Below are 12,268 nucleotides of genomic sequence, written 5' to 3'. Positions count from 1 at the left end.
CGATCCTCCTGCCTCAGCCTCCCAAGTAACTGGGACTACAGACATGCACCACCATGCCCGGCTAATTTTTCTATACATATTTTTAGCTGTCCAGATAATTTCTTTCTATTTTTAGTAGAGATGGGGTCTCGCTCTTGCTCAGGTTGATCTCGAACTCCTGAGCTCAAACAATCCTCCAGCCTCGGCCTCCCAGAGTGCTAGGATTACAGGTGTGAGCCACCGCACCCGGCCCTTAGTAAAGTTTTATAATTTTCTTCAATTAAAGGCTGGCAAACTTGTATTGCTTTTGTATTTTTACCAATTATATTTTTTAAAATCTTGCTGTGTTATGTGTATATATGTATCTATACACACACGTGTATATATATGAATAACTGATCTGTACATTTCTTTAGTATCCAACAGTCTTTCTAAACTCTCTTAGTCCAACAATTCACAGATTCTTTGGGGCTTTTCTATATACAGAGCTCTCAACAGAAAATATTGACAAATTTATTTTTTCCTTTATAATTCTTAAATTTTTTTAGTCTTATTGCTCTCATTAGGACTTTCATACTGTGTTAAATAGCATTGATTATTCTTTTTAATGGAACTATATTTGTATTTTATTTATTTTCTAATTCTGTTTTATTTTGTCTACATTTTCTACATTTATTGGATATCACTTTTATAAACAAACAAAAAATTTTCCACTTGCTTTAGTAAACATAAACTAAACAGGCTCTTAGTGAAGGCCTGAGAGTCCTTATAGGAGTACTGTGGATGGCCATGAAAGTAGCTGTGGCTGCAGACTTCATATACGGGAGGTATTGCTCTATTCTACACTATTAGTTTTCTCTGACCTTTAAATTATACGGCTTAAAATCCATTTTCAACACATATACATTTGTGTATTTTGCCAGGTAACAAAGTACTACCTAGATGCATAATAATTTAAATTTAGTGTAAAATGAGATTTTAGAACAAATTATACATATTCCCAAAAATGTTTTAAAATCTTTAAATTCTACATATACACATTCTGGTTTACTATATATTAAAGGTCTCTTGGAGCTATGTAAGAAGATAAAGGTATAGTCACTGACATATGTTTGTGCTGTATCTTTGGGAAAACAATTTCAAAATAATATAATATGCTGACACTTGTAAAAAGTAAATTATTAAAACTTTATTTCACCCGGGCACGGTGGCTCACACCTATAATCCTAGCACTCTGGGAGGCCAAGGCGGGTGGATCGCTTGAGGTCAGGAGTTCGAGACCAGCCTGAGCAAGAGTGAGACCCTGTCTCTACTAAAAATAGAAAGAAATTATGTGGCCAACTAAAAACATATATAGAAAAAATTAGCCGGGCAGGGTGGCACATGCCTGTAGTCCCAGCTACTCGGGAGGCTGAGGCAGGAGGATTGCTTAAGCCCAGGAGTTTGAGGTTGCTGTGAGCTAGGCTGACGCCACAGCACTCACTCTAGCCTGGGCAACAGAGTGAGACTCTGTCTCAAAAAAAAAAAAAAAGACTTTATTTTTCCAAGTTTATAATGTCAGTGTGGCATGGCATTCTTACTTGTTGACAACTAGAAATGCTAATAAATCCTTTTTTACTGCTGAATGTAGAATGAACAATAATGAAATCTACTGGGTTTTTAATTCCAGCCACCATGAAAACTATTAGTGAAGGAACTGTATATGGAAAAGAAAAAATTGACTCACTGACTTTGTTCATTTGCTTCTAAAATACCTCTGGCTCTTACTAAGTAAGTGTCTGTATTAAGGCTTCCATACCCACTGACAGTATTTCTCAACTCTCTGTAAATGACACCAAGAGAATTCTAGATATTACATCTCTTCTATGGTAACCACTGGAATAGACAGCTTAAGCTAGCCAGTCAAATAGCCTTTTGCCCACACCAACAATCTCTATGTGATTTGAGGAAACTCTCTTGGCACCTCCTATCTGTACAGTTTAAATATAGGTTTCAAGCCTTATCTCAGACCCTAGATATAGTTGAGCTAAAATTGATCACATAATTACACAATTACATTAGTAAAAGTCCAAAGAAAAGCAACCAGAAGATAATAGGCTTCACTATTTGTTAATGAACAGAGGTTTATTTGGAGAGAGAGTTCCAAGATTCAGAGCCAGCCAACAGTAACCGTAGGAATCAAACTCATCGTCAGTGAGAGGTTCTCACTTACCTTATGCCTCAACAGCTAGAGGAACTGAAGTGCATAATGTGGTCTAAAGCTGGGAAATGCCTCAGAGACCCTTAGATAAACCTATCTATAAAAAGATAGAAGGAACCAAAGTAAAAAGGTGGCAACAATTGCCTCAGCATATGAATTCTTGATGTGGAAACCTGTGTTGATGTTTCTTGTTCTCCAGTGTAACATGTCCTGTTCCTGTTCTCTTGGCTGTGTTGAAAAGCATGTATACAGAGCCTTACCCATCGTTTTCAAGATGATTTACTGAGAAGGACCACAAGCTAATGGCACTAGCAAAAAGGGCTCCTAAGAGACTTTCTCATATTGAACACACATTCCAAGTCAGTTATTTAAGATTTTTGCTTCTTGGACTCTTGGTAAGCCCAAAATCTTTACTTAAAAAGAGCAAACTTTAAAAAAAAAATTTTTTTATCTGCAAGCCATATTTATCTACTATAGTGTTTACCAACCACACTCTGGGGCCTGAGGCTGTGTTTCGGTGAATAAAATATGAAAGAGTACTTCATTTACTTGCTGACACAGTACAGTATTTGAATATATTAGTAGTATATTATTATTGTTGGTATTTTTTTCCTAAAACACTATTGGAATAATATCCCTAAAATGCAAAGAACTTTTAAAAATAGAGGGTGGGGGAAAAAAGACAAAAAAATCCTATAGAAAAATAAGCAAAAAATAAAAACAAACAATTCGCAAAAATTTGTTCTTTAAACATGCAAAAAGATGTGTCACTTCACTCATAATAAGAAAAATGCTAATTAAAATTACACTGAAATATCTTTTCTAACCCATCAGACTGACAAAATTCAAAAGCTGGACAATACACTCTGTTGGAGAGGTTGTGGGGAAACAGGCACGCTTATACATTACTAGCGAAAATACAAAATGGTTCAACCCTATGAAGGGGAATTTGGTAATATCTAACGAAACTATATGTATCTACCCTTCCATATCTTCTAGAATTTATCCTGAAGACACACCCCTAACAACACAAAGATACATATGCAAAAGATACTCATTGCAGCATTATTTGTAACTGCAAAACACTGAAAACTATATATGAATGTCCGAGATGGATCGAGTAAACTATGGTGTATCTATACACTGAGGTAGTAAGTACTATGCAGCTGTAAAACTGAAAAAAAATGAGGAGGAGCTCTGTGAATTGATGTGGAATGCTTTCCAGGAGATATTTTTGGGTGAAAAAAACAAAGGGCAAGAGAGCTACCTCCTTTTGTGTGGGGGGAAAAAAGAAGAGGAAGTAAGAAAATATAAATGTATCTGTTTACCTCCATGAAAAGAATAGAGGAGGATAAACCAGAAGACAGTGAGACTGGTTACCTACAAGGGATGGGGAAGGAGGCATAGGGTAAAGAAAGTGACGTTTCTCTGAGTATAGCTTTTATAGAGTTTTTACCTTCAGAAACATGTGAATGTTCTACATGTTTTTAAAAATAACATTAAATCAAAGGATAGAATGTGGGGAGAGGAACTAAAACTGAAAGCAAACTAGAACACATGGACCCCACTCTTTTCCCAATCTTTTCCTAAGCAAAATGAGGTCCCCCGAAGGGAGGGTAAAAAAGAGAACTAATCTAAGTAACGTACCGAACAGAGTATTTGACTACATGGGAGAACCGCAAACCAGCCCTAAACTCTTTATTAGATTTTTTTTTTGTAGCGTTAGAGGTAAAGCGATTCTGAAACCAGTTTAGATGTATTACAAAATTGAGTGAATAAACGTGTTGATATTGTTGGAAGCTAGGGTTCTCACTGTAGAAGAAGGAACATACAAATAATGGAATGGGGAAAGGCAAGAACCCTGTAGGGATGCATTGGGATTGCAAGTATCGGCTTCAACTCAGTTTCTAAAATAGGTCTGGGTGCATTTATGGATATAAGTGTGTATTGTGTACGTGAGTGAGTATTTATACGAGCATGCTTCCTACCTCTGTTCATCGATAGGGTCCAAAAGCTAGAATACACCTACCACCCAGATCTTGGTCTAATACCATTCCATGCTAAAAGGAACCAGCTATCCTCGGAGAAATGGCTGATTGCAGGGCATAGCTGAGCCTAGGACATAAAGAAGTGATCAAAAATAATGTGAAGGCACATCCAAGGACACAGGAGCCACCAGCCTGAAGGAGATCCCACTGGCAAAAACTATGACATTTTAAGCACCATATTAATTAAGGGCCATAAGAAATTATAAACTATTAATTTATAAAAAGAATCTGTGCATCCTTATTGATAATAAATACATTTAAAAACAATAAATTGGAGAAAGGGTAAGCTCTTGTTTATGGTGGAATGGCGAGGGTTAACTGGTAAATATTAAAGTTGTGCTGGCTGGGCACGGTGGCTCACGCCTGTAATCCTAGCACTCTGGGAGGCCGAGGCGGGTGGATTGCTTGAGCTCAGGAGTTCGAGACCAGCCTGAGCAAGAGCGAGACCCTGTCTCTACTAAAAATAGAAAGAAATTATCTAGCCAACTAAAATATATATATATTAAAAAATTAGCCGGGCATGGTGGCGCATGCCTGTAGTCCCAGCTACTCGGGAGGCTGAGGCAGTAGGATCGCTTAAGCCCAGGAGTTTGAGGTTGCTGTGAGCTAGGCTGACGCCACGGCACTCACTCTAGCCCAGGCAACAAAGCGAGACTCTGTCTCAAAAAAAAAAAAGAAAGGTATGCTGGAGTTGGAAAATCGTCACAGTATGAGCTGCTTCAGTTAAGCATTATGAGTGGATACTAAATTGAGGAGATGGGTGGGGACTTTTGATGAGGAGCAGAATACTTGCATGGACTTAAATTGTCTATCCACAAACTGCTTGTTAGATGCAAAGAAAAAATAGTTACTATACAATGGAGAAACAGGACATCTTGATCACGTGATCAAAATTAGTATCACCAGTAAACAGCAGATGGACATGATGTGCCTTTAAATGTGATACCCTGAGAAGGATACAACATAATTTATGTAATGTTCTGCCCAGAAATGTGTAGTCTGAATTTAATCATGAGGAAATATCAGACAAATCCAAAATGAGAATCACTCTATTAAAAAGTATGTAGCAGATGACTATATTTTCAAAAATGTCCAGGTCACAAAAGTCATAGAAAGACTGAGGAAATGTTCCAGATTAAAGAAGACCAAAATGATGTAACAGTTAAATCCTAAACTAGATTCTCTCTTGGAGGGGAAAATTTCTGTGAAGCACGTTATTCAGTAATTGACAAAATTGGAATATAGACAGTAAATTAGATAGCAATATTATAATGGTGTTACTGAAGCTGATAACTGGCCTGTGGCTATGTAAGAGAATATCCTTATTCTCAGGAAAGATACACTGAAGTATTTATAGGTAAAAAGCCATGATAAGACCAGGCATGGTGGCTCACGCCTCTAATCCTAGCACTCTGGGAGGCCAAAACAGGAGGATCGCTCGAGATCAGGAGTTCAAGACCAGCCTGAGCAAGAGCGAGACCCCATCTCTCCTAAAAAAAAAAAAAAAAAAGAAAAGAAAGAAAGAAATTAGCTGGACAACTAAAAATATATAGAAAAAATTAGCCGGGCATGGTGGCACATGCCTGTAGCTTGAGTCCAGGAGTTTTGAGGTTGCTGTGAGCTAGGCTGATGCCACAGCACTGTAGCCTGGGCAACAAAGTGAGACTCTGTCTCCAAAAAAAAAAAAAAAAAAAAAGCCATGATAAATGTAACTTGCTCTCAGTGCTCTCAAATAGTCCAGGGAAATAAAATTGTATAAAGAGAAAGAGTACATGCAAATGTTAACAGTATTGTGCATCTGGGTAAAGGATATACAGGTGCTTTTTGTACTGTTTTTAGTCCTCCAACTTTTGTCTGAATTTGAAATTCTTTCCAAATAAAATATACTTTAGGCAGGCTAATAATTAAAAATCTAAGCTTAAAATTATATTGGGAACATTATGCTAAGTGAAATAAATCAGACACAAAAGGACAAATATTGTATGATCTCACTTACATGAAGTACCTAGAATAGGCAAATTCATAGAGACAAAAAGGTAGCATAGCAGTTACTGGGGCTAGAGGTAAAGAGGAATGGGGAGTTATTGTTTAAAGCGTACAGAGTTCCTGTTGGTGTGTTGCAAAAGTTCTGAAAATGGATAGAGGTGATAATTGCACAACATTGTGAATGTACTTATTGTCACCAAATTGTGCATTTGAAAATTGTTAAAATAGTAAATTTTATGTTATGTATATTTTCCATAATAAAAATGTATCTTGGGGATGTTTATTCATTATAAAAGGATTCACTACAGTTCTTTAAATATAAGCTCCCTTTGTTTTTTTTAATAATTTTATACAACTTTTAAGAGTCACATCAGCTACTTTTTAAAGATTCTGCTTTTAATTGATTATGTAATATCTGTCTTTCAGCTGAGCTGGTTTTTAAAAATCGATTATTGAAAAACTGATATTCACCTTGGGCAAAGGTCTTAGCTTTTTTCAACATCTGGGTTTTCTACTTGTCAAAGCAAAAGATTCTTCAGAGCACTTCGCTTCATTCATCAAGTAGCTCTTCTCTGAGAAAGAGGATACTAGTACATTCGATTCACAAAAATATTTCATAAACATAAGTTTTCTTTTTCTCATAAAGATCATACCAGGAGAAATGAGGAAAACAGATGTTGCTTATAAGGCGTCTAGGAGACGTGTTTCCATTGTAAGCTGATCTGACTCTGAACTTGGCATCTGCTCCATTCACTGTGTAGACTGAGCATTTTAGTCTCACAGTTTGGCAGAACGTTAATATTGACCCCTGACTGTTACCTGAAAACTCAGTGATAAAATACTCTTACTAAACCTCTTGAGAGAATGATTTCACAGTCTAAGCAAATGTCTTCAAAATAAATCATCCTAGTAACCATACTAATTTTATTCTTTGGTTGGGAATACTTATTTATTTCATCTAATACAGAGCATTCCCCAACTCTGGCTGGGAAAAGCCTGTGTGGTCAGAATGGTAGAAGAGGAAGGACATAAATCTCTTATAATGCTCTCTACAGGTCATTATACCACAGCTTCTCAATTAACCTTCATCCCCCTCAGGCTGCCCAGGGCCTAGGGGAAGGCCCAGAAGTCTGGCTACAGAACCGTTTCTCATTATCGTCTGTTCGGAGTATCTGAGTACTGCTGCCCCAGCTCAAGTTTCCCCTAAGGGGAAAGTAGCCCAGATTCTTCTGCTCTTGACCTATCTTGCAATTACACTTTTTTTCTTTTTACTTTTTTTTTACACTTTTATTGCAGTATAATTGACATACAATAAACTACACATATTTAAAGGGTACAATTTTATAAATTTGGACGGAGGCATACACTCATGAAACCATCACTATGGACGTATCACCACTCCCATGGCCTTTTGTAATCCGCCTTCCTGCCACCTCATCCCCATTTGGATTGTGTCCAGTTTGGGACTGTTAAAAGTAAAGCTACTGTGAACATTTAGTTACAAGTCTTTGTGTGGGTGTATGCTTTTATTACCTTGGGTGAATTCCTAGAAATAGAAGAGGTCCTATGGTAGATGTATGTTGTAGCTTTTCAAGACACTGACAAATGGTTTTCCAAAGTGGTCTTATCATTTTACATTCCCACAATCAGTGTATGAGAGTTCCAGTTGATCCATACCCTTGCCAACACTTGTTATGGTTGGTCTTTTATTTATTTATTTGTTTATTTTTATTTTTTATTTTTGGAGACGGAGTCTCACTCTGTTGCCTGGGTTAGAGTGCCGTGGCGTCATCCTAGCTCACAGCAACCTCAAACTCCTGGGCTCAAGCAATCCTGCCTCAGCTTCCCGAGTAGCTGAGACTACAGGCATGCGCCACCATGCCCGGCTAATGTTTTCTATATAGTTTTAGTTGTCTGGTTAATTTCTTTCTATTTTTAGTAGAGATGGGGTCTCACTCTGGCTCAGGCTGGTCTCAAACTCCTGACCTCAAGTGATCTTCCCACCTCAGCCTCCCAGAGTGCTAGGATTACAGGCGTGAGCCACCACGCCCAGCCTGTCTTTTTAATTTTAGCCACTCTGATGGGTGTGTAGTATCTAATTGTGATTTTAATTTGCATTTCTTTAATGAATAATGATATTAAACATCTTTTCATGTGCTATTTGGCATCTTCTTTGCTGAAATGTTGAATACTTTTGCCCATTTTTTATTGAGTTGTTTCTTGTTATTGAGGTATAAAAATATTTAACAAAGTCTAAATTATTTTTTCTTCTGTAAAAGTTTGTCCTTTTTTTTTCTTTTGGAGGCAGAGTCTCGCTCTGTTGCCCCAGTGCAGTGGCATCAACGTAGCTCACTACAACCTCACAATCCTGGGCTCAAGGGATGATTCCTCCTGCCACAGCCTCCTGAGTAACTGGGACTATAGGTGCATGCCACGATGCCCACCTACTTTTTCTATTTTTAGTAGAGACCGGTCTTGCCCTCGCTCAGGCTAGTCTCAAACTCCTGAGCTCAAGCGGTCCTCCAAGTGCTAGGATTACAGGCGTGAGCCACCATGCCCAGCCAAAAGTTTCTACTTTTTATGTCTTAGTGATCTTTAGCAAACCCAAGATCACTAAGATTTTCTCCTATGTTTTCTTCTTAGAGTTTTATAGTTTATCTCTTACATTTAGATCTATGATTCATTTCAAGTGAATTTTTGTAGATGGTGTAAGGTAAAGATTAAAGTGTTTCTTTGCCTCATATACAGCATCCATTTGTTCTATGAATAATATAATTTGTTAGAAAGAGTATCCTTTCTCCATTGAATTGCTTGGGCAGTTTGGTCAAAAATCAATTGGCCACATAGAAGTAGGTTTATTTCTGGACTGTATTCAGTTCCATTGATCTATTTGTCTATTTTTATATGCTAATGCTATAGTGTCTTGATTATTGTCATTCTATAATAAGCTTTGAAATCAGGTAGCATAAATCCTCTGGCTTTTTTCTTTTTCAAAGTTGTATTTTAGCTAATCTTTGCATTTTCATATAAATTTTAGAAGCAGCTTGTCAGTTTCTAGAAGAAATGCCTACTAGAATTTTGATTGATATTCCACTGAATCAATACAGAAATTTCTGCAGAGCTGATAAGAATATTGACTCTTCTGACCTATGCACACTTTATATATCTCCATTGCTTTAGGTTTCTTTTATATCTCTCAGCGTTGTTTTGTCATTTTCAGTGTGCAGGTCTTACATAACTTTCGTCAGATTTATTCCTAGGCATTTCACATATTTAATGCTGTGGGTAAATATTTTTAATATTAATTTCTAATAGTTACTTGCTAGTATATATAATTGCAACACATATACACATTACTAGTATAGATATTCAGCTGATTTTGGTATTGTGCAACTTTGCTAACCTCAGTAGTTCTAGCAACTCTTTTCTAGATTCCACAGGATTTTCTACATAGACTGGGATTTCTCAACTTTGGTGTTACCGACGTTGTACAGTGTTTAGCAGCATCCCTGGCCTCTGCCCACTAAATGCAAGTAGCATCTCCCACCCTAGTTGTGACAACCAAAATACCTCTAGATATTTTGCCAAATGTCCTGTGGTGGGGCAGAACTGCCCACTGTTGAGAACCACAGACGTTGACAATCATGCCATTTTCAAATAGTGACAGTTTTACTTCTTTTTCCATCTTGATGCCTTTTATTTCTTTTGTTTGCCTTGTATTGGCTGTAGTCTCCAGTATGATGTTTAAGAGCAAACACTCTTGCTTTGTTCTTGATGCTAAGAGGAAAACATTCCATCATTCGGCTTAAGAATGATATTAGCCGTAATTTTTTCCTAAGTGCCCTGTATTAAATTGAGAAAGTTCCCTTCTGTTCCTAGTTTGCTGAAAGTTTTTATTAGGAATGGATGTTGGATTTTGTCAAATGCTTTTTCTTCATCTATTAAGATGATCTTATGACTTTTTTAGTTAATCTGGTAAATTACATTGATTGATTTTTGAATGTTAGACCAACCTTGCATTCCTAGAATAAACCCCAGTTTATCATGACTTACTATCTTTTCAAATATATTGTTGGATTTGATTTGCTAAAATTTTCTTAGAATGTTTGTATCTATATTCATGAGGAATATTGATCTGTAGTTTTCTGGTTTTGGTGTCAGAGTAATGCTAGCCTCAAAGAATGAATTGGGAAGTATTCCCTTCTTTTCAGTTTTCTGAGATGTTTATGTAGCATTGGTATTAATTTCTTCCTTATATATTTGGTAGAATTTACCAGTGAACCATCTAGACCTGGGACTTTCTATATGAGAAACTTTTTAGCTACAAAATAAATATGTTTGATAGATATATAGTGCTATTCAAGTTACCTATTTCTTCCTGAGTAAGATTTGATAATTTGTGACTTTCAAGGAATTTGTCCTGTTCATCTAACTTGTCGATGTATTGACTTATGTTGTTGATGTTTCCTAATTATCCTTTTAATATACATAGATTCTATAGTGATACCACTCTTGTCATTCCTAATATTTATAATTTGTGTCTTCTCTGTGTCTCTCTCTCTCTCTCAGTATGCCTAGAGATTTGTTAATTTAGGTCTATTTATATTCCCAGTTCCATCTTCTCTACTCAGTGATATTGTTAAGGATCTGCGTGGTGTCCTTCCTTGTGTTGTAGCCTGGGAACTCTCTCTAGGCAGTACGCTAGAGCAATTTTATGTTTTACCTCATTTGTTTCCCCTCTTTCATGAATCCTTTGTGGCTGAGGTATAATATTTGAAAAACTTTGTTTCATATATTTTGTCTTGTTTTTGTTGTTTCTGGAAGAAAAGTAAGTTTGGTCCCTTTTATTCCATCTTGGTCAGAAGCAGAAGTCTTTTTTTTTTTTACCTTATCATAATTTATTTTAATGTCAAGCTGGTCCATTGTGCTTGACTACACAAATTATTTCACTGTTATTTCTGGGAATGAAAGGGAGATATAAAGTCCTTTATAACTTTTCATCTCTCAAAGTTATATTTGGGGAGACATCTAGATAATAGAATTTTGTCCAAATAGCTAGGAATAACAACACAGAAGGAATCTAGAAGGAAGAGAAAAGGGATAACTAATAAATTCTCAGCTATAAAGACCCAAAGTAATATTATTTGGCCAATATTTCTTTCTCATAAACTTTTAATCTCAAAGTGAAAGGAAAGCATGATAGGTTAGGCTTAGAAAGACCAGATTGACCTGATGGCAAATTGGCATGTCCCAACTTGAGCTCTTCAGAGAAAATATGAGGCGAAGCCCATGAAGTTTGGGAAAGACCTCATGCTTGAGACTTACCACTTACGCTCAAGGCTGAAGAAAGAGGTAGGTGCTTAGACTGTATTTTGGTCTGAGCAGATATGACATTTCTGATGCTATTACACATACTCATGTTCTTTTTCGTATGTTCTAGGTTTTCTGTCTCAACTGGTCTCTGAAAAGCCTCTGACTGAATGCATCCGTGCTGGCCACTATGCAGCAAGTGTCATAATTAGACGGACTGGCTGCACCTTTCCCGAGAAACCAGACTTCCACTGATGCAACAGCAGAAAACCCAAGCCCGGGAGTACAGACACAGCCCCCTGATTGCTTCCTGAGAATTCCCATATTAATAAAGAAGAAAATTAGCTGCCAACTTTTCCTACTATAATAATGTTCAGTCTTAATCTAGAGGGTACAGTAATGTTCATAGAATCTTTATTATCTCAGCAACCTAAAAATGATGTTTATTTCCATAGTTTGATAGTGCCACTTAAATGTCAATTAAACGAGAATATAACATTTCAATAGAAATTTTTATTTCATTTTCAACCACTTTGTAAATTCATGTGTATTTAGTAAATTGTTTAGTCTTTTTTACATTTCTGCTTTGAATGCAGATGCAATTTAATATAATAGGTTTTTTAAATGAATTAATCTTAACACATCAATCTTGAGCTTTTTATACAAATATATTTAATTTAGGAGTATGTGTGTGTACATAAAACATGTACATACATATATAAATATATAAAATATATACATGATA

General features: G+C 36.4%; 1 protein-coding gene across 2 annotated transcripts in view; it reads left to right on the top strand.

The window, feature by feature from the left end:
- ADK (adenosine kinase) overlaps window positions 1–12,033 on the top strand; it is a 497,861-nt gene extending 485,828 nt beyond the window's left edge. For both annotated transcript variants that reach the window (XM_045568944.1, XM_045568945.1), the window contains exon 11: window positions 11,654–12,033. In XM_045568944.1, coding sequence (XP_045424900.1) covers window positions 11,654–11,778 — 125 coding nt within the window. In that variant the 3' untranslated portion in view covers window positions 11,779–12,033. The remainder of the gene's footprint in view (window positions 1–11,653) is intronic.
- Window positions 12,034–12,268: the final 235 nt, after the last annotated feature.

Source organism: Lemur catta, chromosome 14, assembly GCF_020740605.2.
Source record: "Lemur catta isolate mLemCat1 chromosome 14, mLemCat1.pri, whole genome shotgun sequence".
In the NCBI taxonomy this organism is placed as follows: Eukaryota; Metazoa; Chordata; class Mammalia; order Primates; family Lemuridae; genus Lemur; species Lemur catta.
Note: the sequence above shows the minus strand (reverse complement) of the source record. Positions and strands in the feature narration are given on the sequence as shown.